This window comes from Fulmarus glacialis, unplaced genomic scaffold (assembly GCF_000690835.1).
Source record: "Fulmarus glacialis isolate BGI_N327 unplaced genomic scaffold, ASM69083v1 scaffold32648, whole genome shotgun sequence".
NCBI lineage: Eukaryota > Metazoa > Chordata > Aves > Procellariiformes > Procellariidae > Fulmarus > Fulmarus glacialis.
In genome coordinates, this window is record NW_009229488.1 from 26880 (window position 1) to 53942 (window position 27063).

The following is a 27063-nucleotide window of genomic DNA, read 5'->3' on the forward strand; positions in this document are numbered from 1 at the left end:
AAAGGAAGTTTTTTCCTTCCTTGCGCTAAAGGGAGAGTTCTTAGACACAAGGAAGAAATTCTTTACAATGAGGGTGGTGAGACATGGCAAGAGGTTTCCCAGAGAAGTTGTGGATGCCCCATCATTGGAAGTGTTCAAGGTCAGGTTGGATGGGGCTTTGAGCAACCTGAAAGATGCTCAGAAGATGTCCATGCTCATCACAGGGAGTGAGGATTAGATGATCTTTGAAGGGCCCTTCCAACCCAAACCATTCTGTGATTCTAGACTCTGCATCTGTAATGAATACTGCGAAGCAGGGTGGGCACAAGTCCTGCGTGTCCCTGACACTTTTTGTACAGCTATTTCACCTGCCCTAGCGACAGCCCCGGTACTGGAGTCTGTACATCCAGGTACGGTTGAAGTGCACATACCTTGGAAGAACTTTGGAGTACGCTGCATTGTGCTCAGGCATAGAAGGTGAATGGGCTCATCTCATCCTTAGTTTGAAAACTAATCTGAAGATTTTTGCTTTTGAATTAGTAGGAGGAAGGCTATTGTGAGTTGGAAGAGGAGGTTAGGGTGGGGAAGTAAGTTGTACAAGTGTATACTTTCAGTAAAAGAAAAACGGCAATTTAACTGAGCAACAAGAATCTGTAAATACGTATTGTTTAGCTCTGTGGCAGCAAACAGCGCACACACACACACACACGTGCATGGTGTCTTGAGTCTTGTAGGAGGATCTCAGCTGGTTCAGAAGTGGCAACCTCTGTGCGGGAGCTCCTGGTGTGCCTGGCACAAGGGGACTGTTACTGGCACATGTCATCCTAAAATTTGACCTGTCATGTGTTAGTTTGAGATGTTGATTCAACCTCTGTACCTGAGGATTGCTTTGTTTTACATTCCTGTGTGCTTGTATAGACAATATGCAGGTGTATGCATAAATGTTTCAGTTCAGCTGGAAAATGCCCCCACACCAGCTCTTGCTCAGGGCTTACAGTCAGCAGCAGCAGCGAGCCGAGGAGCTGGGAGCCTGTTTCTGCTGCTGTAAAACTTGCACGTCTGCGTACAGCCTGAGGTTTGACTGAGAGCCCCTGAAGCAGCAGCGCTTCTGCTCTGAGGTCCGCTCAGACGCCGTGCCTGCCCTCCATCTTGTGCCTGTACAAGCTTTTTTCCCGAAGGGGTTGCATTTATTTATTTATTTTTCCCTTGTAGGCGACTGCCGTGTTTAAGTTGAGGATTGATCTTACTCTCTACTGATCTCGGTGCAAAAGCAGGATTACTTTTAGTCAAAAGCAACTTTGAGTGTTAGTTAAATAGCTGAATGTAATTGCTCTCTTATCTGTGGTGGGATTTTTTTTGTTTGGTTTTGGGTTTGGTTTTTGGGTTATTTTTGTTTTGTTTTTTTTTTAAGAATTTGGAAGGAATTCTGCTTTTCAATGTGGGGTAAAATTGATGTTGCTTTCATTATAATACCTGTCTTAAGGTAATCTGTCCGATTATCCAAATCTGAAAATCTGAACCTCGGGTTTAATCTCATACGTACAGACCTGCTTCGTGATATGCTTCTGAGTAAACAGATCTTCCTTAAGTTAAAAAAAGTAAATGGTGAGCACAACTTTTCTGATTGTCTGTCTTAAACCAGAGGACACTGCAAGCTGGGAGCTCGTAAATCTTTCGTTTGCTTCATCTTCATCCAGCAGCCTATTTACTCTGTTATGCCGTAGCCTTAAATTTGCACGTCTGCTGATGGAGTATAGAGTTATCAACACTTCTAATATATAGGAGACATCGACTAATCTGATGATTCTTGTTTGTTCTATGGTAATTTCAAACAGATGCAAGTACTTGTTAATCTTCCAGTTCCTTTAGTTTTATTCCAACTTCAGCAGGCAAGGCTCATTTATTTTGTTAATTTGCTATGAATGTACTGTTGTTTCCTGTCTGAATTGCATATATCTCATTCAGCCTGAAGATTTAATTTGGAGATTGAATGCTTGACATCTAAGGCACTTAAGCCGGGCTTGAAATTCCCCTTGCCATATGTAGATGCCATGCGGCAGGTGTTTCCTCGGTGAAGCTGGTGTTTTCAAAATACATCTGCTAAATAGGGCACACTGTTCTTTCTGCCATCTTATGAACTTCAGAGCAATCTTCCTTGGTTTCATTCAAGCCAAGGATGACTTTCTGTCTTGTTCTCAGTGAGTGCATAACCTTTTTCTTTTCATCTGGTGGGAACAATACCTGCATGGCAGGTGTGGTGGCCCAGAACTGTTCACTCTTATTAATGTTTACAAATAACCTTCATAGCATGGAGAGTCCTCAGAAGTCATTAAATAAGCAAGAAGTGAGAGCTCTTGGAACCTCTTGAGCTATTCTGTCCGTGCCAGCATCAGAACCTCAGTATTTGAAGGCAAGAATATGGGCTGGAAATGCTGGGTAGTTTTAGAGGTATCCACACAGCTCAGGTGGAAGTTGTGATAATGTTCTGATCAGAACAGTTTTTTCTGCTAATATTTTTCTTGCAAGTAGCTCTCATGCTGAGAGGCTGGAGAATGTAAATTGTATGTGTGTGCTTACGTGTGTGGGGTTCATAAAGCGTTTAAGAATGTAAGAGGATTGCTGAGATTGAATCATTATCTCAGTTGCTGTATGGCTTTCACCCTAGGAGTCTATAAATATTTTGATTATAGAGCATGTATCAGTTTGTGTTTAATGATTGATTCATGTTTAGAAGGGAGACGCTTATGGTTTATGTTTGCATTTTATAATTATTTTAATCATGCTTTGTTTTTTGTTTTTTGTTTTTTGTTTTTTTTTTTTAATTGCAGCAGCTGTTGCCGGGTAAAAAGTTTTGGGAATCTGATGATTCCAGCAAAGATGGACCAAAAGGGATATTTCTGGGAGATCAGTGGAGAGACAGTGCTTGGGGAACATCAGGTAGCTCAATTATTTACTTAATTTAGTTGGGGTTGAATACAGAAATGTGCAACTCATCTACTCAAAATTGCTGGCCAGTCCTTTTAAAAGATTTTTAAAAACACTTGTTTTACATAATACAAAACTAATAGAAAACCCCACATTGCTTTGTGATAGAGTTAAAAGATATCCATAGTTATAAAAAGATTGTCTAATGTGAATGTGTGTACCCTTATGTTTATCTGCTTAAAAATTTTAGATTGCCATTAAAATTTCAATTTAAACTTTCTGATGTATTTTCTGCCTTGGGATGGATTACTTGAAGTTTGAACAAAGATACTGGAGAATGAGATTAGTAAAAAAAACCAAAAACAACCCCACAATTTTTTAAAATACTAAACCAACCAAAACCCAACATTCAGTTTAAAAAAGAAAAAAAAAAAAGTGATGTTTTGAATTAGTAGTATTGAGGTTTATCTGCCAAGAATTTTTCTTGGATCAGAGTCTGTCCCTTATTTTGAATTTAAGGGGAGAGTGTTCAGGTTGGTTTTAGTTAAATGGCAAAAATCACGTGCATGTGCTGAATTTGAAATGCTAACCTTTTACTTTTTATTTTCTGTGCTTTCTGTATGTAATCAATATGCTCCTTAAATGCTGCTGAGTATCTCGTGCAGTTTCCAAACAACTGCCCAGAACTACAGCTCCAGGGGAGATGCGATTTAGAGGAACTTCACTGTTCTCTGGGTTTTTTTCCTGCTAAGAATATCCATTATTAGAGTGAAGGTATTGGGATAGTGATAAGGGCATTTTTTTATTATTTAAGTTTCAAAATGGCTGTGAAAAGTGGATAAAGCTTCTCAAAATCTGATCGCCTGAATTTTGCGGTCTGGCTGGATACGGGAGAGATTTTGGGGAGCTGCTGCTTCCAGCTGTCTTACTTGCCTGTCCGCAGTGGATCTCCATAGCAGTGCCTGCATCCAGTCCTCAACAATAGTTTGTGCCTGGTTGTGTTACAAACTGAAGTTGAGGGTGATTAAAGTGCTGAGCCAGATTCTGAGCAGCAACAGCTGAGAAGGAGACTTTCTCCTTTGCTGCCTCTGTTGTTGGGCTGGTTACATCCACCAGACAGGCAGGGTAGACATCTGGGGGAGGTAACCTCCTACGCTGGTTGATCACAAATCTCCATGAGTCAAAGCCCTTCGTCTCATCTCTTCCTTTGTTTATTCTCAATTAATCCTGTGCACCTTACAGCCTTTATTCCTGAGCCATGGCCTGCACTGCTGCCTGTGAGTCAGGGGAGTCATAGTTTCCCCTTTTGCTCATTTAAAATGAAGAGAACAGCCGTGGTCTGAGCAGTTGCTCAAGGTCGCTGCCCGAGAGAAAGGAGCACAACTTGGAGGCGGGGTGTGGAAGTGCCCTTGGCCAGAAGACTGGTTTGTTCCATGAACAGTGGAACTAATGAAGCCTGGTTTTCTGTAAGATGCCCTTTGCTCCATCCATTTTCCTTTCTGTCTGTGTCCACAGTATGCACTGCAGTCCTCCCATATGGCTTTGGTTCTTCACTACTCTGCCTTGAAGTTGTAGTTTTAAAGCATTTGAAGCCAGTACTGCTAAAAGAAGCAGTCCTGTCTGATGCAGGCCACTCCTTTCTTCCCCTCCTGGTGGTACAAGTAGTTATGCAGCAGCGCGATGAAACCTGCTGGGGAATTGATCTGGGTTAAAACTAGCTTTTATCTTGTCTTTGTTAACTTTATCCTGAAAAAGTCTCCCTAGTCCACTTCACTTTGTGGCCCCATAGATTCTTGTGCTGGCTTGAGCGAGAAGGCAGGAAAGCATAGGTGGGAACAATGGTAGAACAGAATTGCTTCTCTTGGCAGCTTATGCCTGCTTTATAAGGAAACTACAGTATTGATATCATTGCATGGCCCTTCCGCCATCCCCTGGCAACTTACTCTTGTCTGCTGCCTGTTACTGACTCGCTGACTATCGCCAGTCTGAGCAGGCAGGAGCAGAGTACTTCTTCCCTTCCCTCGTTGGGGATGTAAGGCCACCTTCTGCTGCCCAGCCAGCAATTTTTGCAGAGCTCGTTAGGACGTGGAGACATCTGTCCTTACTCTGTTCTGGTTGGATCTCAAACCCTCATGCTGCAGAGGGGATAAAGGGATGGAGCGGATGCAGGAGGACAGGGGATGAGGAAGAAGAAATGAAGCTCTCATAAACTTTTTGAGGAAATAGCTAAGGGAAGCTCTGATCATGACATGAATACGGCAGTTCACATGACCAAGAAAACAAATGTAGGCTGGTGTAATGGTAGGATGATGTTTTAAATGACAAACCAAGACTGATTGTTTTTTCACTGTACTTATGCAAGAGTTTTAGTAAAACTAAAAACTAGAACTTTGTTTCTTTAATTGCAACTTTTACTTAGAGACTTAAATTTCTGAAATGTTATTATTTTAGACTTTAAATGTAGTTATTCCTTGTAGGTTTACAGGTTCTAGTATTTAAAAAATGAGAAAGCCATCCTGCTTTTTCTAACGGACATCACCAGAGTCAAAAAGTTGGTACTTCTTAGTACTATTAAGACACTAGAGAGTACGTATTTAATGACTTGCCTCCTTTGAATAGTTGGATCTACTTATAAGAATTACACATGTTTTTGTTCCAGATCACTCTGTTTCCCAACCAATTATGGTTCAGAGAAGACCTGGTCAGGGCTTTCATGTGAATAGTGAAGTCAACTCAGTGCTTTCACCACGGTCAGAGAGTGGAGGACTTGGAGTTAGCATGGTGGAGTATGTGTTGAGCTCATCTCCTGGAGATTCCTGCCTAAGGAAAGGAGGATTTGTAAGTGTGCCTGATTCTGACATTTGAGTTCCCATTATGTTATTTTCTCCATTTGCTGCTTGGTTTGTTTGTTTGTTAATCCATTCTTAAAGGCAGATGTTTCTTTTATTTGCTCCTAGTTTAGCTATCTTTCTTAAAACGGGTTGGCTAGCAGTTTCACTGTTGTTCTTGACTTAGGGGATGCAGTATGGGAGATGGTTGTAAAGGATCTGGAGGTTGCTGATATTCCCTGGTTCTTCGGATAAGCACACCGGCAATAACACCCCAGCTAAGCTTATCATTGTAGAAGTATGCAAATATACCTGTGGTTTTTGAATGAGCGTGTGGCTGCTTTGTTGCTGGCTAAGAACAAAAAGCTCCATGTAATGATGCTAGAAACGTAATGTAGCTACAAAAGCCACTCTAGCTGGGGAATGCTTTCCAGGGCATGTCGTTTCCTATGGAGAAATGGCATTGGTCACTGTGTTTCGTGGGGTGCGGAAGGGAGCACAGTTGCTGCTGCCTCGAATCTAAGGATGTGGTGAGAGAGGCATAGTCAAGCCCCATCCCTGTTGTTGGGAGAAAGGGGCTGCATCTCAGCTCTACCTCCTTGGCCAAGTGCTAGATCAGGAATTGCCGAAAAACATAAAAGCGGAGTAGGTTTGTTACTGTTAGACTCCTGTGCTCATCTCTTCAGGGAGCTGATTTCTGGTTTCTTTCATCCATTCTCTTATTTTTGTCCCTCATTAGTGGGCACCTGATAACCTTGTTGAACCCTGAGCCTAAGAAAGATTATTTTTGAGACATAAACAATCAGTGGAAGGAGCCAATTTGTCATCCGAATTGGGGCTTAGAGAGGTGTCTGCTCCACAGCATTGATAGTCAGGATGCCAATTCTGAAATGAAGGGTCTCACTGGTGAATATCACATTGTGTTGGGTGAGAATCGGGCTCCAAATTTGTATTTACAATTGGCACTTCCAAGTCTGCTCTTTAATATTAAGGAAGCACGATTTTATTTTCTTTAAGAAGCAGCACCAGAAGATGATCACTTTTAAAACAATCTTTTTTTCTAAATATGGGGGCGGGGGGAAATCCCCCCCTCCAATTAGAGAGAATGGAAAAATGATTTAGTTGATACAGGGTTCAAATGCCCTGTTATGTACATAGTAATTTTCCCTCAAATGGAGTGGAAGACAGGGTTTGAATGTCTGTCTGTCTGACAGCACCAAAGCTGCCTCTGATAAATATGTTTATATGCCCCTTGCTGTTTTTTATCATAAATTATGTTGTTTTTCCTCTCCCTTTTGTTGTTCAAAACTCTACCCCTGGCATAATCACCCTTTATTCTTCTCCCAAGTGAAATAAAATGCAGACGTTAAGGGCAGAAATGCTGCAGATGTAATACCACTCATAAAATGCTCAACAGAACAGAAATCTCTCTCCCCCCGCCCCCCCCAAATGTGCTTTAGGATTACATGAACCAGTGATTGAGCTAGTGATTGACTTGAGTGCTCTTAAATGAGCCATACCTTGGAATTCACTGTGCAAATCACAGTAATGCCCCTCAAAAACAAGGTGATCCTGTTCTGCTCAAATATTTGCACTTATCCAGTCAATTATTGCATCTCTGACACGGACACAGTGACTTTTGGAGGGGCACTAATTCAGTTTATGCTCCTTCGGTACCTGCTGTCGTTTTTCAAAGTTCCTGAGTTAATTTTGAAGTGCCTAAGTCTCATCTAGAAAGAGGATTTGGATAAGTATTCTTTAAAATTATTTTGGGGTGGGATTTTTAGAGCCTATAGAAGCAGACCCTGAATTACTAAATGGAAGAAACTGAATAGATGGATAAAACTTCTCTTGGAAGAGTAAGAACTAATTCCCTTATTTCTTCGATTATGATTGACTATTTTGCTTTTTTACATTTTTATTTGTAAGAATTAATGTTTGCAAGTGACTTACTTTATTGTGACGTGTGTCTTTGATTTATTACCATCTTGGAATAAAAGTAAAATTGAACTGAAAACTAAGCTTATTAAAATAATGTCTCTTTTGCCTAGGGGCCAAGGGATGCAGAGAATGATGAGAATGACAAAGGGGATAAGAAAAATAAGGGCACATTTGATGGCGATAAATTAGGAGATCTGAAGGAGGAGGGGGATGTGATGGATAAAACAAATGGTTTGCCTGTGCAGAATGGAATCGACGCAGATGTCAAAGACTTCAGGTACGTGCACCATTAGTTAATAACTAATCAGTGTCACACTTAACATTTTTTCCATGCTGTGGTGAAAAAGCCTTTGACTCATTGAAACAGGGTCAGAAGGATGTTATAATGTGCGCAGGGAAGCACTGTGAGAAGGTGGAGGATAACAAAAAATGTTATTTAATCTTGTTTTATTTTCACACCTGTTTTTAATTACTCTGTGTGGGATTCCTATGGAAATACCTACTCAAGATGTTGACTCTGCTTATATACTAGTCTAAATTATAGTCGGGGTTTTGGTCTTGTTACTTGTAGCTCTCAAGAGGTTAAAGCCTTCTGAAATGGTGGCTATTGATGTAATCAATGCATTTGTATTTCTTGCTAGCTTACCTGCCTGCTGTGCCTTGTGTTGACATGTAGGAAAACTGTAAAAGCAAAACAAATGTGCTGTGAGGCGCATGCTGCTGGCCCTTGCATGGAGATGAACCATTTCCTACTTGAGTCCAGTGCTTATGTTAGGTAATTGGGAAACCATGGCAGCTACTTTAGAAAGGTTTCAAGTGAGATACAGTGCCAGAGCGTTACATGGTTAATAATTACCTAATAGCTTTATGAAGAAATAACTTTGGCATTTCTGAAATCCTGTCTTGTTATGACTGACTCTCTCAATTGAGGAGAAAAAAGACACTGAATTTTTTTACACTTGTACTGTAACAGGTCTTTGAGGCAGGGGGACTGGGGGTTTTGTGGGTGGGTTTTGTGTTTGGTGGTGTGGTTTTTTGGTTTTTTTTTTGTTTTTTTTTTTAAATACATAAGTTGTTTTGTAGAATTCATTTAGGGAACTATTTCAGGCCCTCCTTTTATTTTTTTTCCCCTTTATCACAACATCTACAAGCAGTTCTGGTGAGTACTAGTGTCTGTTGCTGTTAATCAATGCTGTGTGACATGTCACTAGGCACGTCCATTTAATGCTGAGTATCTTTTCTTTCTGCATAGCCGTACACCTGGTAATTGCCAGAACTCTGCTAGTGAAGTAGATCTTCTGGGTCCAAACCAGAATGGATCAGAGGGCTTAGCCCAGCTGGCGAGTACTAATGGTGCCAAGCCAGTGGAAGATTTCTCCAACATCGAGTCCCAGAGTGTCCCTCTGGATCCCATGGAGCATGTTGGCATGGAACCTCTTCAGTTTGATTATTCTGGCACCCAAGTACCTGTGGACTCGGCCGCAGCCACCGTGGGGCTCTTCGATTACAACTCCCAACAGCAGGTAAAGTGTTGGCCGTCGGTCCTGTCCTACCACTCCAGTTCCTCCAGGAGAGTCATCATGGGGTTAGCATGAGCTCAGGCTCTTGTCTTGGGGAGAGGGACGGAGGAAGACTTGGAATGGTTTCATCATCTCTATGCCATCTGTAGAGTGCTGCGTGTGCCCTCCTCGGGAGCTCGATGCAGGAGATCTACTTAACAAGGCCATCTGAACAGCAGTCTTAAGGACTTGTAACAAACAGCAGTTATCAACAGCACGTTTCTGCATATTAATCATTTTTAGCTTGAGTAAGTTTGCATTGGAGAAGAGCTTTTAACTGGTAAAAAACTGCTAAACAAAAAAACAACCCGCCCTCGAGCTCTTAAAGGTCAAACGACTGCTGAGCCTTGGTGTTGCAGCCCTGCTTTGGGATCTCTGCAGTACCGAACCCGAGCAGGCTGAAGGAATAATGAGTTTAAACTGGCTTGCTCCTACCTGAGCATGGTTTAAAAACCTGAGGTCAGAGTCCAATACTACAAAACTTTATCTCAGCCCGGCGGGTTTGTTTGACCTTTTCTCCCACACAAGCTGCCCAAGCTTCTCATCCCGGACAAGTAACGCAAGTCCTTGCTTTGCTGTTGGCTTCTCTTGAATGCTGGGCTTAGATCCAACGATCGACTCGTAATACACTCCTGTTCCTGCTAGTTTGGGTAACGATTGTAAACTTTTATTGCCTTCCTTTGTAACTATGATATCCCTCAAAGAAGAATAAAATCCTTTGTTGTAGCTGATTGCAAGAGTATGTAACTAGTCCTGGGTTTCCTGAAATATCTGATCTTTTTTAGCAAAAAAGCCTGCTGGCAGTCTGTATTGAGGAAAGGCCGTTGCCAAGTTTGTGCTAAAGGCCCACCTTCAGAGAGTTATCACTGTCTTAAAAGCAATGTAAATATCTGTGTTGTAGCTTAATCGGTTGTTTTATTATATAGCATGTTTGGGAGGTTAATGATGGAAAATTTTTTAATGATTAAACTAAATAGCTGCTGTATAGTTCAAAAAGGGGGGAAAAAAAAAAAGCTAGTTTCAAGTCTTTGTCTTACTCTGGTGTAGGACCTTGAATGCAAGAATTACTTTCAAACAACGAAATGTGTGTATTTTTTTAAAACGGTATGTTAGAGCTAAATAATTGAACTGCTTTTTAAAGAACCTTTAGATATGGGAAAATAACTGCAGGAATGTGGAGCCTGTAATTTGTATTTTGTCTGTTAGTGTATTTTATTTAAATTAAGGCTCATTTACAAGTTAAAGTAGTTTTCATTTATTTCTTCTGGCCTTTAAAAATAGGATTTAAAATTTGGCACGTCTTCTTCCTAGCTAGTGAAAATAAAAACTCTTGAAGTAAGGCCGACCTGGAAAGTGTGCTGATTTCAGAAGTGATTGCAGCACGGCGTTCTGGCTCTGGCTCTGGACGGCCCTGTAGATAGGCCTGGGTTTTTCTTCTTTGTATGAAGTGGATGGGTAATATCCACATAGAACTGTTGTCATCTCCATGTAATCATGCTTAAAACTTTCTGCTGGCTTGCCTGCGAGGCTGCAGTTCTCTCTCGACTCTCTGAACTGTGAATTTTGGTGGGGAGCGGGAGGTCCTGGCGCTGTGCACACAGCTGCCTGCCCACCCGCTCGCTCTGGCATGCTTCGCTCCCACCCAGGTCATGCTGAGAATAAGCAGGCCAGGCTGTTTAATAAGGACTGTTATTTTAGTTTCAGCTTTGTTGCAATAGCTGCTTACACCTACAGTAAATGCAAACGACAGGCTTTTGTAAGCATAAGTGCTGTATTAAAGATAAGGATTCACTCTTCTGCCAAGTGTGACCTCTCAGTGCACATTTGTGTAAATGCAATGTATCTTGTCTCGGAGTTGTGCCCATTTTTTTAATATATGATATCCAGCGGCCAGTGCTTCTTGGTATTCGCTGTCTGCCAGTTATAGCCTGTATGAAAGAAGTCTGTCTTTTGGCAGTATAGTCTCTTCCATTCAGTTGTCAGAAGGAAATACGTCCTGAACAAAAGGATCTCATCTGTAAAAGTGTCTTTCTCGGTCCGTTGGGAAGCTTCATATACTTTGAAGGGATTACAAGCAAGTACAGCTAAAAGCAATGTTAAGAAGGGGAGGTCTTAACCACGTGTGATGTGATTAGGGATGTCAGATGTTTATATTGCAGAAGAAACTAGCTTACAGAAATCTAATCTTACAATGTTCCCGTAATTGTATAATACAGACTGCGATGTTCTGGTTTCTTGGAATTCCCTCGATGAACTCCCCCACGTGTTGTAAATGATACTTCACTTGTGTACACGTGTGAGAGAGGAAAATAGCCTCGCTTTTTGAAATGTCGGGTGATCTTACTGAACTCCTCCGAAACTGTCAGTAGTTTGTAGGTTTTCACTCTGAATGTGATTTCTAATAGGCTAAAATGCTCCGTGCGTACATTTTTGTAACTTCAGCCTCACTTTGTAAATTCCAGTTAATACTTCTGTTAGAAGAGGTTTCTTTTCCTTTTTGCGGATAGTGGAGATCACAATTTAATACTGATACGTAGTTTAACCTTAGTATCATATCCAGTTGGTTTTCAAATGAGATGACGAAAAGCTGGTTTTGGGGTTTTTACTTTTTGCTGTTTGTTTTTTGGAATACAGGTCTCTGCTGTCAGCAAACGGGGACAGTGCATTGAGGCTTTAATAACCCTTCCGAAATACGTAGAGTTGATGATTCCCAGAGCTCATGTGGTGTAGGGGCTTATCTGGCTAAGTAAAGCCTGAAACTGTGATCGTTTTCGTTGGCTCCGCTTCCTTGTGTATGCTACAGGCAGTATGAAATCTGCAGCTGCAAAAAGTTTTAGCTGTTCACACTGAGTTTCTTCCGGGTAAGCCGAGTCTGGAGTCTGGGTTTGCAGGCTTGCAGAAACTGCAATTTAAAGCGGGCGGAGGGAGAGGTCGCTGATTTGAGTCACTGCCCGAGTGCATGGCTTAGATACCAACATTGATCTGACCTTCCTTTGGGAGGGAAACTCCGTAAAGATTTGAGAGGAGGTCTGCTGCAGGTGGAAGGAATCCAGCCCTTCCTCATGCTTGCAACACAGTGTGAATGCAGAACGTTTGCATGTGGTTTTAAAGATGCTCAAGAATATTGTCTGAGGAAGTAAGCGTCACTAAGTTGGAGCTAAGTCTTTAGGTTTCTTTGACTTGAGGATGCAGACATACTCTCGGTGACTTTCTTGAGCAGATGAAAGGACTCTGCCCAGCCACTCTGTTTCTTATTCCTCACCTATCTTTCAGATTTTCTGCCTAAACAGTGCAGTTGCTCATCCCGCTCTCAGGAGAACCAACTCCAATTTTTGTCTTTTAAAAAAAAAACAACCCTAATTTTCTAAATGATTCTGTGCTGCTTCTTGAAGGTTGTAAGTTTCTGCCAAAAATTTGGGCAGAATTATTATTTCTGCTTCTGACAGCTGAAGTAGCTCACTTGTCTTGTCTGAAAGGAGGGCAGAGATAATAGATGTGAAAATTGTATAGCATTTAGGCCTATTTTTTTCCAAGTGAGTGGAGAGAGAAAACATTTATCACAGCGGTTTGTGAAGTCATTCACACCTCAGAAATGATCACTTTTGGAAGTAAGTGGGGATGAACACTGCTTCTGGATAGTTTCAGAGTGGCTATTCAGCTTGTGTATTCTTAAATGTTTTAATTAGAGCTGAGCGATGGTCTGCTAATGGATTGGTTCAGGGAATGTTTCACTTGGGTAGAGGCATCTACTCTGGCAAAGGAAGATGGGGAAGTAAGCCTAGTGTAAGGACTTGGATGAATGAAAAAAAAGAAACCCTAAGCAAAAATACTTTTTCTTTAAAGGCTAATGTAATCCTCTCTTTTTTCCTTACTGAGAACGACTGTTCTCGATAACACTGCCCATTGCTCCCTAAGATTCTAGTAAGCTATAAGCTGGCAAACTTATATATACTTTGGATGACTTAACCAAGAAGTCCCAGGTCTGGTTTCTGTCTGTGATCAAAGAAGAATTTACTCTCCTTGCCTGGATTCACGTAGGAGATGCTGGAGATGGAAGGCTGGCAGGTAAAGGAAGCATTTTGTCCAGGGGTTCGTGAGCTCCTGAGGCTGGCATCCCATCTGACGGCTCTTCAGCTGGCTCTGAAGCCATCTCAAGTGTATCATCTCTCCCACACCTCGCTCTGCAGTCCGCCTGCCGTGCCGCTTGCCGCTTCAGACCGTCTGGGAGAGTTGCACGGGTTGTCTACTGGTGTAACTGCGGTTTCACTGTACTCAGTGTTGTTCAAGGTCTGGAAGTGCTCATGGCAGCTACTAGTGATCCACAGGCTGCGGTTCGGGGCTGTGTGTTTGAGGAGGAGTTGGGGGGAAAAAAATGGCTTTCAGGCGTTGTGCAGAGGACAGCAGAGAAAACCTTGGCTGTGGTTTAGCTGTATTTCAGAAATACATTTTTTTTTTTCAGGTGGATTATCACGGGCAATTGATTTCAAAGGGGTTTGGTTTTTTTCAGTTCCTTTTGAAATGTTTCCCTTTAGAGAGGAGTGTCTGTAGTAGTGAAAATAAATCTAGTGTAAAGGAATTGCTTTAAAAGGAAATAAGAGAATGCTTTTTGTGCGTGAGTAAAGGACTATATTTGTGCTTTTGTCCCTTTAGTTGTTCCAAAGACCGAATGCACTTGCTGTTCAACAACTAACAGCAGCGCAGCAGCAGCAGTACGCGTTGGCAGCTGCCCATCAGCCTCACATAGGTAAGTCTTGCATTTAATACATTACATTTTACTGGACTTCTGTTAGTCCTCAGAATATGTTGGGAAAATAGTAGGGAAAAAGGATTGGTAAGTTTTAGAGAATCCTAAATATGTTTTTGTAACTGGTAATCGACAGGCAAGCAGAAGTATATTGTTTGAAGATTTACTTGAAAAATTCTGGAGGTATCTCTTGCGCACTTTAAAAGCTCTAGAGCATTCATGTCTGGCAGGAATGACACTCTTACCCTTGCTGAGAGTGCTGTTCAGTAATGAGAGCGTTTTGAAGTACTTGCTTGCTCTGAGTGAGGCATGAATTGGGGTGAGCGGCCCAGCGAAGCGAGGGAAAAATGCGCAATTCCATATACACCTGAATGTACTTCCTGTGGTTCAGCTGCCTGGGGTTTGACTTTAAGTTAAAGATGTAATTTATGCAAACACATGATTTATATTATTGAAACAGTATAGATTAACTGCAAAGAAAGCACTTAATCCCGTGCATAGCAAAACAGGAGGACTATAGAAGGGCTACTCATGGATGATTGGAGTTAAACTATCTTAGGGTTAAATGTTTTTAGCACAATAAGCAATTTAAGTGGTGGTTGTTCTTGCCCGAAAGCCCAATACAAGTGTGTTGGGACTCTCCCAGCTCTGTGCAGTGTATTTGTATGCTTATTGGAGTTCAGGGATAGACCTGAATTAAAATTATTTAGCTTTTTAACTTACTCCCCTTCACCTTCACCTCCCCTCCACGCCCCCCTCCCGCCCACCGGTAATTTCTCTAATGATTAAACTGTTTCCTTGCAGAGGAAGGTAATGCCTACATGGCAGCGATAGTGCCCTGCGATGTTGCCTGTACACTCCTGAGCGCCTTCCAAACTAATTAATTGAAGTACTGGTATTGTGTAGTAGGCATGGAACTCAGAAAGTAGGGTAAATCAGTTCTTGATCAACTTGCTATAGAAAATACAGAATAGTAACAAACAATTAGATAACGTTAATATCTGGTTGGTGTTAATAATCACCTAAACAGTAAGGGTGTGTCTCCACTGCAGAGATACCTGAGCAAGTATGGGTATTGTATATAGAGTATTCTACCACTTCAGCTTTCCTTATGGGGCATTGCATCCTTGGAGTTAGGTTTCTTCCATGTAAATTATACCCTCTGCAGATTGTTCTGTGAAGACTCTGGGAAAAGCAGTGGTTGCTCACTCCCTATAGAAAACAACCTGTAAAAAGCTTGAAAATACTAAAGCAACGTGAGCTTTTGTGTTTGCCAGCTAGGTAGCCAGAGGTATTTTGGTAGGGCTTCAGTTCTAGTTAAGTTTGTTTTTACTGACAGGTATGTTTTCAGCAGGTTTAGCTCCTGCTGCCTTTGTCCCCAATCCGTACATCATCAGTGCCGCTCCACCGGGAACAGATCCGTATGCAGCCGGACTTGCAGCAGCTGCGACATTAGGTGAGATGATTCCAGTTGTCTGTGTATTCGAGACCATTTTCAGTACCAAAACTACTCTTGAGTCTGTGATTGTGGAAATTGAATATTAGTACGTTGTAATTTCTGTGGAGACATAATTGTATATCAGTGAGATGAAACAGAATTTGTCTTGGAAAGCCTATTTTCTGTAGATTAAATGTGATGATTCTTGTATAACACTTGTTATGGGCTCTCTTTCTGTTGAGGATAAACAGCCAGAGCAAATCTGAAATGAAACACTTGCAGACATAAATGTTGCTACATGTTTGGGGTTTTTTGGTAACTGACAGTAGTGAGAGATACCTTTGAAAATATACTTATTAAATGCTAGAAAGATGGAGGATGTGTTTTCCTGCCAGGAAAGTTGTATCTCGTTGCTGTTTAGCTTGATTTACTGTAGTGTATCCTGCAAATGTTATCTTTCCCTTTTGCTGAAGTCTGTTAAGAATTTATGCTTTTTAGGTTCTCTAGGTAAAAACATCCTATATCTGCTGTGAGGCTTATACTATGAATATGTAGTTTTCCAGATGGCAAGCAAAGATGGTGGCTCTTGTCTTTGTGCAAGATCTTTCTCCCAAACGTTCGTATATCAGTTTCCAAATTCTTGCCAACTGTCATAGCCAAAATTGTTGTATCTTGGGATGACAGCTCGGTAAAACAGCTTATCAGGCAGTGTGAAGAACACATCGTACATTGAACTTTTGCTGCGTATGCCATAAAGTTCTTGCCTAAGCATTGAGGACAAAGGAATAATGTGCTTTCAGAAAAACATTTTTATAATCATGTTTTTCTTTCCCTGAGTCACTGGGAAGGAAGCCTTCTACATTTTAAATGAAAACTGCTTAGTTCAAAGTGGCGGAGCCTGTATGCTGTTGCCACGCTCCATTTACAACTGGTATACTCGCTGCAAATCTCTTCCACTGTGGGATAGCTTGTGTCAAATCAAAACCATTGAACGTTGGTTGTACGTGAATATAGCGCTCTGCCAAACAGCGTTGTGGTTTGGTACGTGACTTTTCGGCGTGTTTAACAGCTCTTACGTAACCTCTGTTTAGCTTTTAAGCTTTGAGGCCAGTATCAGGTCAAGCTCTGAAATGGGATTTCAGCGACTGTTACCCAGTTGGATGGCATTTCTAATGGATCGTATAGAAGTATGTAAAGAATCAAGATTATAATTTGAAGATGTGGGCTTTGGACTTTTTGGCTGCTGTTAATTTTGTATGCTGATTGCATAATAACAGTGCAAGATTAAGTTTAGGTAACAACATGTTGTTGGCAAACAAATGATGCTGTGATTAAATGGAAGAAAGCCAAGAGCTAGAGTACAAGGATATTTCTAATAGTCCAGGAGTCGATAAACTATCATGTGATGATGAATGTGTGGCAGTGAATGAATGATCTGAACTGTTGGTGGCAAATATAAGTAGGAAGCTTCAGTCAGGATTTAGTGGGGAAGAGGTGCTAAAGCACTAGCAATTCCAGTTACGGTCAGAAGAGGCGCTTTGTAAGCGAATACTATAAAAAGAAAATTCTGGTTGGCCTTTTTGCGTCACCTCGGTGCTTCTAAAGCTAGTGCTCGTTCTGTGGTTACACACTGAAGTTCAGTGGAGCAGGAGGTCAGCATCTTGATTTCATAGAAAGACCACATGTAACTGCTGCCAGATTTCTAGAAAACAGCAAGTGTGTTTGCGACAACTTTTTTTTTTTCCTTTTTCTCAGCAGTATTGAAGCTGGAGCTGCTTGAATATCTGATTGGGGCCTTATAAATTTGAACTAGGAAATAACATACCCCAGGATACCTAAAGCATCCCAAAACTTGGCATCAGGATCTCTACTTGAATAATTTTTAAACTTTGTGACTCTTGAAAGCAAAACAAAAGAATGTGTAATGTGCTGCAATCTACTTAGTGTTACACCACTGAGAAATAGAAGTTACTTCATCCATCTCGTTGGGCTTTGGTCCACAACAGCTAGAAATGGCGATACAACAAACTTCCCTCCTTGTTGATGTTTTTTTCAGGAAAAGGATCTTTTCTGTCTAGACTCAAGCAGTTTTGAAAGCCTTTTCTCTGTAATGACTGAGTGCAGCACTGACGGGGCGTGGGGCAATTTAGAGGTTTAGAGTTATGTATAAAGACAGAAGGCCTCCCTGATGCGCATGGGAGTGTTAAATTGGGAGGACTTGGAGAAGTTTATGAGATGGAAGAAATAAGTTTAGAGTTGTTGGTAGTTTATTGCTCACAGACATTCTTAGAGCGGAGGGGAAACTTATGTGTTTTATGGCGGAGATAATTCTGTCAATTAAGATTCTGCTGTTATGGCAACTTTTTCATGATTGTAAGACTGTCAGCCCTGTGATAATACTCTTTTTTTCCCAACAATAGTAGCATTTTAAAGAACAAATTTGAATGCAGAGGGAAGGGCTTCCTAGACTCAAGAAAAAAATCACTTGTGAGTTTAAACTGTGGGGAAGATACTGCTGTCTTTAAAAAGTGTTGTGAAATTGCCTCCTATCATTTGAGAAAGATGTCACTCAACAAAAAGAAATCTTGCCTTTTGTAAGACAAGTTGGGAAATGTTGATTCCCTCTGAGGTGGTATGTTACAGGTACAAAAGTGTTTCTGTTCTTTGTAGAGAAGTGGATGCTGGAATAATCTGCATACAGGAAAAACACAGTGCTCCTAGACTGAAGGTAGAGTTGGTTTGGATGTGTGTCTGCACTGTGCTTCTCAAGCTTGGGTTTCTTAGAAGCCTCATTCACTTGGTGCTGACCTGTGTCCCATGCAGAGCCAGCTCAGAGCTGGAGACAGGTATGGATGCGTGCGCATACCGCCTAGGACTGGGGTTTGGGGGAGCACGTGCAGCAGGCTCTTCCCCAGCTGCCTTGGGCTCGGTGTCACGCAAGGGTGCCTCTCCTCCTTTTGGGTCTGTGCTGGCCCCCGGCGCTGTACGGCAGGGTTTGCATGGGGCTGCACCAGAGCCGTTTGAGTTCAGCCGTTTCTCACCCCCATCCCTAAAAAGACACTACTTCATGGATATTTGCGGTTGCCGTACTGGGAATTGTGAAGTGATCAGCTCACAAGTCGATAGTATTTGATAAAGTTGCTATTTGCAGCCTTGCATTTTCAGACGTGAGATTCTTGAGGCTCTTTAAGCTGGTGGTCACTAAGTCCTTATCCTAGGCAAGAGGGGGCTGGCTGTTCCTGCAGAGAGCAGGTATGGCTTCTGCTTATAGAGATTTGAGTGTGAAGGCTGAGATGAAAAGCAAAAATTTTGTTATGAACACACTTACAGATGATTTTGCTAATGTTTCTTGAAAGGAATATTTGTGGGTATCTGTGGCCAATGTGTGAGACGTGGTAGTGGGAATATTTGATTTCAAGGGCACTAGAATGGCTTTTATTTTCTCATGTATGTGTATCTTTAATAGGTGTAAAAGCAGGTGCAGTATCTCCTGAAGTAAAGAAACACTCTGTGTGTTTTTATAAGTCTGGCAATGATGACACACTTGCCCTCACTGAGAACACTGTTCAATAATGAGCCTCACCATGTGCTCAAATGAGCTGAGCCAGACTTGCAGCTCTTTTAAGCCCAGATGCCTGCAAACTTCAAAGACTGTGTCTCTTCTTCTTTTAAACACCTAAGGCTTTTGCAGATCTGATGAGCAACCTCTAACTAGGAAAAAAGCCCCATCTAGACTATGCTTGTTTGATAATTAGAACTGAGATTAAAATAACCCAGAGAGATGCCCACATTTTGCCCAGATAAAGGGTATTGCAGCAATTTCCCAATAGCCTAAGGGCAAACGCAGACTAATTACTTGCATAAAACGGAGCAGTTGCAACTATTTTCCTGTTGAGTGCAGAAGCACCCTAGCAGTTGCTGTCTGATCTGCATTGACTGAATATAAACAAGTTATAATCCACCGATTAACTATGTGTCTGTAGCTACTTAGGTCAAGATAGGCAGTACTATTGTGTGACTGATTCATTTTCTGCAGGTTTTTTAATTTTAGCTACCACTGCTCATGAATTTCCAGGTCAGAAGGTAAGAAACAAGTGCTTGCTGCTCCAAGACAAATCTGAGTAAGACACACAAGTCACCTTCTCTGACTGAGGGTAGGCAGTAAATCCAGCAAGGGTGGATTTCGTGGCAGAGCTTTAGCGTGAGATACAAATCCGACTATTCAGCATGTATTGCTAAAGTGCCTCGTGTTAGACAACAGGCTGCTTGTAACATTTCCTTGCTGTACATAGAGCTGGGCATGTGTGTTAACGACGCTACAAAATCCTAAATTTGGGGAAAGTACAGTGGTTAAAAACAAAATAATATAGGAGAGTAACTATTACACTTTTGAAATATGAGTTTAATATTTCACATTAAATATGAAATGAATATCTTGAAGTGTTGTTGAATCTCAACAGTCTGCAGTATTGATTGTGGGAGCAGTAGTTCATCCCAGCTGAGATCCAGACTGTTGCACAGTGGATTGCTTTTGCATTATGCAGTAGTTCATTTGAGACAAACATATGTTACTGTATAAAAAACAAAACCAAAAGAAAAAAGTACTTCCTGGATTTTTCCCCCTTTGTCATACCCAAGCTTACACTCAGCTGTGTCTTTTTGCATCTCCATTTTTACTGTCATCCCTCATTTTTGGGGGAATAGTTTTTAAGTCTCTTGGGGAAAACGCTTATAGTCTTTATATGCGTTACACTTGTTCTTGCAGGGTCTTACTGTAAGACATAACTAACAGCAATACTAAAATGACTTGGTTAGAACTCAAATGCTAACCATCTCTCTTAAAATAGAAGCTCTTTTTACTCCATATAAGAACAAGTGTGTTGTTCAAATTCACTAAAGACTTGTTTATTCTACAGTGTCAAATACGACTGTGGTGCTTTACCTTAAAAAGACTAGCATGCCGTAAGTTACTCCTACTGTGGGGAAGGAACCCATGGGAAAGGTGATGTATTTGAAAAGCAAAGGAAATTCTTCTACTTTTCTGCTGACCTTTCCAAAAGATATAGAACAGACATATTAAAAAATATTACTGGATTCACATACATGTTATTTGGTGGGAGGGACTCCACCATTCAGCGCAGAGTACTCGCTGCTTCCTCAGCGTTATGCTAACTAGATTATTTAAGGATAAAGGCTGCCATTCTGCTATTGCCAAATTAAGTGTGTGGTGTCCTGAGACTTGATAAAATACAACGAATCTTCAAAAGTTGTGTTTTTTCTGGTGCTCTCCAAGGTTTTGGGGTTTTTTAAGCTTCTTAAGTTGGAGGAGGAAGGAATGTGAAAAGATGCAGGATCGTAAGCCTCTTTTATGGTGGTTTGCAAATGCAAAGTAGGACTGAGTGGCTAGAAAAATAACATTTTAAACACTTGAGAATTGATGCTATCCAGATGCAAAGAGGTTTTTTTAATTTATTGGGGAGCTAAATGATAGATGTTATCGAGCTGTGAATGTCAGCTGAGGTGGAAGAGACTTGTGTATATCTGTGTTTAAACAAGTTTCCTTCTCTCTTGGTTAGAGATAAAGTTTTGGTCCTTCGCTATAAAATTAGGGCACAACAATAAAAACATGGAATTTCAACAGGATCACTGGTGCAGAATTTAACCTCATCCAATAAGGTAAAAGCAAGTAAAGATGAAATTTCAGGTCTGACTTCTAAGCTTTTTAAAAATGATTAATACAAATGCCAGAATCCCTCCGTATTTGCAAAGGATTTAAAGCAGATCACTTGAAATAGGATTTGTTAAACCAAATATGACGAGCAGGTATTTTTGGTGCTGGTTTGCTGTGTAACGCTTGTCACACTACAGAAGCTTACTGATTCCCTTCGCGTTTTAGGTCCGGCGGTTGTTCCTCACCAGTACTATGGAGTTACGCCCTGGGGAGTTTATCCTGCCAGCCTCTTCCAGCAGCAAGCCGCCGCAGCTGCCGCTGCAACTAATTCGGCGAATCAGCAGACCACTCAGCAAACCCAGCAGGGCCAACAACAGGTAAGGGGTAGGATGCTTTGCATGTCAAGTTACTTACAGGGAACACAGCAGCTTTGAAGAATCCCGATTTTTTTTCACTGCTCCTGACAGTTGTAATTGAAGAGAAGAGCCTCTCTTAGACTCTCTTAAAAAAAGGAGGAGAAACATCTATACATTCTGTAATGTCATTTCTGCATCATGCACGTGGAGGATAGCGCATGTACGTTTGTGGTGGGGAATTATTGTGTGGTAATGCTTTGGAAAACAAATAATCTCATCAGTTTGTGAACACCGCTGCATGACACAGTAACAAACACATGCCGTTGGTGTGCGAGTGGAAATCATCATCTTGCAATCTGGTTTTGTGCCCATCACTGCAACTTGAAGGCCACGGAGACGATGAAAACGTGTGTCAAATAGTAAATGTCCATAAGTGTGTTCTTACCTTCAGGGTACTGTCCAGGATAGGATGCTTTTTTTGACGAAGACTAGGTTTAAAGGGGTCAAAATAACAGCAGAATGAATTGACTTGGTATCCGTGTGAGGACTTTGGAGACAAAAGATGAATGCGAAAAGAAAACACTGAATTTACTATTTTTATAAGGTGAACTGTGCAGTTGTTTTGCTTTAGTCTGCACAAAAATTGGGAGAATTTGACATCTAAAAGGCCAATATTAATGAAGTTAGTGAAGCTTTTTCATATGATCTGCTGTTACCCCTTTAAGTGTGTTAGAGATGAATATTGAGAAAGGTATCTGTTGTTTAAATGGTATTTGCTTTTTTAAAAAAAAACAATGAAGAGGTCACACTGGGGGCTGGTAAGGCGGAAGTTTTTCCTTACATACTTTGTAAATGATGTGTGCTTGATGGGGTTTGCACCATCCACCTCTTCTGTCTTAATCCCTTGGCAGTGATGGCAGATTGGATTATATAGCCTGTACTTTTTCCTCTGTTGAAAATTTTTACGCATCTTTGCGATGAATCACTGTGTAATTTCTTGTTCAGTGGTTTGTTTGGGTTTTGGTTTTTTTTGGTGAGTTTGGTTTTTTTTTCCTCTATACTTGGAATTTAACTAGGTTAATTTTCCTAACTTCAGTTAGGTAAAGTAAGCATTTTAAAGGTCTGGTATTTAATCATAGTTGTACCTCTGATGCAGACAACACAAATGTAAATCTGGCAACTACTGGAGCAGAAGGTGGAACCTGAGAGACTGGTACAAGAATTAATAGACAACAATGATTTTCTTCCTTTACTATAACGAAAAGCCATCCTAAACGTTTTATAAAGTTGTATGGGAGTGCAAATTGTTAGCGTGCTATTTAAATCAGCATTTAAAAACACAATCCAAACTTTCAGACTAAACTGATGGTTGCTAAACCTATGTAATTAAGTTAAATGCCAGAAGGATGGGAGGCATCCCACCATCCTTGTTTTGATTCTCGTTCCCCTTGGACGCGGTTGGATATATTCTACTTTTCTCCTTTCAGACCTCGGAAGGGCCGGTAGGACGGGTGTCAAGAAGCGGACTCGGGCTTCTGTTACCTGTCTGGCTCTCCGGCACAACCCCAGCTAGTTTGTCTAGTATTTGGTTAAGCGCTGGTCCTTGCCTGACGTTGGCTTTATACAGTTTTATCAGCCTCTGTCCCACAGTACTTTCTGCTTGGAAACAAAATGGGTTTGTTACCCTACTGAAAAGTGGGGCGGCTCCTTTCTCATAGTAGCACAAAGCCTTCCTTTTCTGGTCCTCGTGTGTTTGAGATAGCAATTATAGAAGATGGCAATTGGCAGCTGAATTTATTAGCTTCTGCTTTGAAAACTAAAGCAAAAAACAGTGTTTGGTATTATTATAAGGCCTTTTTAGATAATAAAAACAGTGATGTTTCACACCAATGATCTGGACCGGTGATCAGGAGAACACTTTGCTCCTGACAAAGTTAATCATCAAACCTCCCCACGTGGCAGGTCACAGGCAGGAGCGTGTTCAACAGACTTCCTGCTCACACCCGTGCACGCAGGTAAAGCGGCATTAAGAGTGTGTTAAAGCCGTTTATGCTTTGGCATTCAAACTGGGAGCCTTTCCCTGTAAGGAGGGAGTGTGCTAAGAGAGCTTCTGTAAAGGCTTAGGCTATTAAGATAAAAAATATCAATCATCAGTAGCCTTTACAATATTTTTCATTACTTTTATAACTGTGAAGCAGGCATGGGTGGGGATCGTGGGTATTGTTTTTAATGCAAACCTTCCATCCGTAAGAGAATACAGTGTGTATTTTTTGGATGAAATTTTTCTAAGAAGTGCTGAGGCAAATGTTTTGGAAACCTAGAGCAATGATTATGGACAGTTGATTTGTGATGTTTACGACATCTTAATAGCGTATTTATAAAAACCGCCAACATTTCATTTCCTGCAGCCTGCCATCTATCGTGTATATTCTGTACAGTGCCCTTGCACAGTGCGTGCTTACCAAGCAGCTGCAACTTGTGAGACTCCCCACACTGAAGAGTTCACATTCAGGCCTTGACAGCGATAGCAAACTCTGGGATGCACGTCTAAATCGGTTAACTTCAGGATCCTCTCCCAGTCTCTCAGTGCACAAAGTCATTTTTTCCTTTTAATAACGTTATCGGGTGACACACACGATGTTATTTTTTGCAGCAAGGCATGCTGAGTACCAAAGGATGGGTTCTTTAATAAGCTGACCTCGCTAGTGGGTGCAGACTCTTGCATCACTACTTTGAGTAAAAGGCTTTTGCAAACAAAGCCTGTCACAGGTAATTACAGGAAAGGTCAGTTTGCCATCTTCCCTTCTGAGAGCAACATATGCTTAAACCACAAGAGCTACATTTAAAAGACGGTGTGTGATCTTTGGTCATTATTTCTGATGAGTAAGTGTCATGTCACTGGGTCACTGTTTTCTACGGGGGCTGGTGGCTTGGAAAAACCCATCTCACCTCATGTCATCAGCCCCCAGCTCCTAAGTTGGGCTTTTTAAGGTTTCTGCTCAAGTGGGCTTTCAACGGTGCTTTTGTGGCAGAGACCAAATGTTATCTGGGATGGGGCAGATGGCTTGCAAACACTTCTAACAAAGGATGAGTATTGAAGGTATATCAAGAAATGAAAGAGGTCAGATGATGAAGCACTTCCAGATTATGCTCAGTAAGCCTGAGAGGGGATGTATTATTTAAATTGGGGCTTCTGCATTTACCCATGGTAGTAGCGTGAAAGCTTGTGGTGGCGAAGGCAGCTTTGTCCTGAGTAAAGGGGAGGGATTGTCACACGCTAGTTGTGACAAAGCTGCCGTTGTGTGCAAGAACTTCAACTAGGCCGCTGCTGATGCTCCTGCAAGTGTCTGGTGATTGCGGCTTACTCCTGGGACCCAAAATAAACAGATCGATGTTCCTCTGTCTTCTCCAGGTTCTACGTGGAGGAGCCAGTCAGCGTCCTTTGACACCAAATCAGAACCAGCAGGGACAGCAGACTGATCCGCTGGTGGCTGCTGCAGCCGTCAATTCTGCCCTTGCTTTTGGACAAGGGCTGGCGGCAGGGATGCCAGGTAGGGGCTCCGTGGGATCTGCAACTTCTCCAGTGCCCGGGGAGATCTAAGAAAATTATATTGTCTCTGCGTGTTGTCATGTTTGCCTGGCATTCAGCAGTATTTTGGTTTTAATCTGGGTATAGAAGGCATTTGGGTATAGAAGGCATTTTCAAGAGGCTGTTAGATGTGAACCTATCCACCTATGCAGCATTTAAGTTAAACCAGGGTTTAGGTCTCTGTGTCACAGATGAAAACAAATGTTATCAACTGTATTGCTGTACGGGTGCATTAGTTGCGTACTGTAAAGAATTGATGGCTCCTATTGGAAATTGCTTTCAGATTTTTCTGTGCTAGCTTATGAGATCGTTATTTTAAAACCTCAGAGATCTCTTAGTCCCATTCATTAGCCTTGTCTTTCCATCCTTGCCAGGTGCTTGACTTCAACAGCATAAGGACTTCCCCTTTATAATTTCTTCCAGGCAAACATTAGTGGCTTAAAAACAGAAAAGAAAACGGATAAAAGGAAGCAGGGTTTTATTGTAATTTATAATTCTGGAAGAGAAGAGCTCCTGTATGAATTTTAGCTCTGATCCATGAGGCTGTGTGGTAGAAATGCTTTTGACGTTCAGTTATACAGAATATTATTGTAATTGCAAAGGGCAAACGTAAGTATTTTTTTGAATAATGTGGAGGTATGTCCTGCTGGTCAAACCAAAGAGAACAAGATTATTTTGGCCTCAGGTCTCTTCACTGGAAGTGTAACATGGTTGTTACACGGGGGGTTTTTTATAGCTTATGAAGAATGTTGCTGTATTAAGTTACAGAGTGAATTGTAACATGCATGTTTTCAAGTAATCTGCAGATTTCCTTAAATCTGCATTATTGTGGTTTTGGGGGTTATATTTGCAAAGCAAATACTCATGAAGAATATTCTTTGTGACCCCACCATGGAGAATGACTTCACTTTTTTCCTGAAAGTTTTAACTGTAAAATTATATAGCGAGGTACCTAAATAGCTATAGACTACTGCAAATCTGTTGCTTTGTGTATCACCAGCATATTTGATTTAGGAGTTTTTATTTATATATATTAAAGAATGCTTTGTGATACATACCTTCGAAAATACATAACTTTGAGTTCCATGTCTTGTTTGCATGTGTGTGTACACACTGAACAACTTCAGCATACAGTGGGAGAGTTGGAAGTGCAGCGTGTTCACCTATGTGAAAAGTCCCAGCACACGTCATACTTATAAGGGAAAAGAAATAGTGCTTTTGTATTTTAAGGCCTTTTTTTATCCATATAACTGAATTTACACGGAGGGCAATGCTAGTATAGTAGGTTCGGGGGGAAAAAAAAAAGTCTTCTCTACCTGAGAGTCTTACTAGTGTAAAGTCCTAGACTGTTAATATGGATTTTTTCTTTTTTTTTTTTCTTCAGGAGAAGCAGAGCTGTTGTTGCTTTTTCTTTTTTCATTCAGATTTTCCTTTAAAAATCCTATTGCACTGTACTCATCTGAAGACAATTGATCTGCCATGTGTTGCGCTGCTTGTTACCTTACCTGTGCACCTGTAATTTGCCTCTTCAGGTTACCCAGTGCTGGCTCCTGCTGCTTACTACGACCAAACAGGTGCTCTCGTGGTGAATGCAGGGGCCAGGAACGGCCTGGGGGCCCCCGTCCGTCTGGTAGCCCCCGCTCCAGTCATCATCAGCTCCTCCGCGGCGCAAGCAGGTGAGTCCCAGTCCCCAGCAAGTGAAAATCTGCTCTGTCCCCGGCGGAGGGTGGACCTGAAATCCTCTGGGCTCTGCTGGCAATGATGACACACTTGCCCTCACTGAGATCCGTCGCGGGGATTGTTGTTGAGAACATCCTCTGTGCTCACGGTGGGCTGAGCCTCCAGAACAGCCTCAGAGAGGTAGCGCCGCATAAACTCTATTATTTTGCAGAGTTTCATGACAGTTATTTAAATTTGTCTGCTGGCATCTAGTTTCCCACGTAATAAAAGGTTTTAGCCTGTGTAGAACTCCCAAATGATCACTTTGCGTAAAATGTTACACGCCTGGCCTTTGCCAGGAGTTGTTTTGGGTT

General features: G+C 41.5%; 1 protein-coding gene across 1 annotated transcript in view; it reads left to right on the top strand.

Moving 5' to 3' along the window:
* LOC104081230 (pumilio homolog 1-like) overlaps positions 1–27063 on the top strand; it is a 70556-nt gene that overhangs the window by 23210 nt on the left and 20283 nt on the right. The window contains 9 exon segments of the mRNA XM_009583877.1: positions 2808–2916; positions 5564–5742; positions 7784–7950; positions 8926–9196; positions 13883–13976; positions 15328–15432; positions 21311–21462; positions 24854–24992; positions 26563–26706. Coding sequence (XP_009582172.1) covers positions 2808–2916; positions 5564–5742; positions 7784–7950; positions 8926–9196; positions 13883–13976; positions 15328–15432; positions 21311–21462; positions 24854–24992; positions 26563–26706 — 1360 coding nt within the window.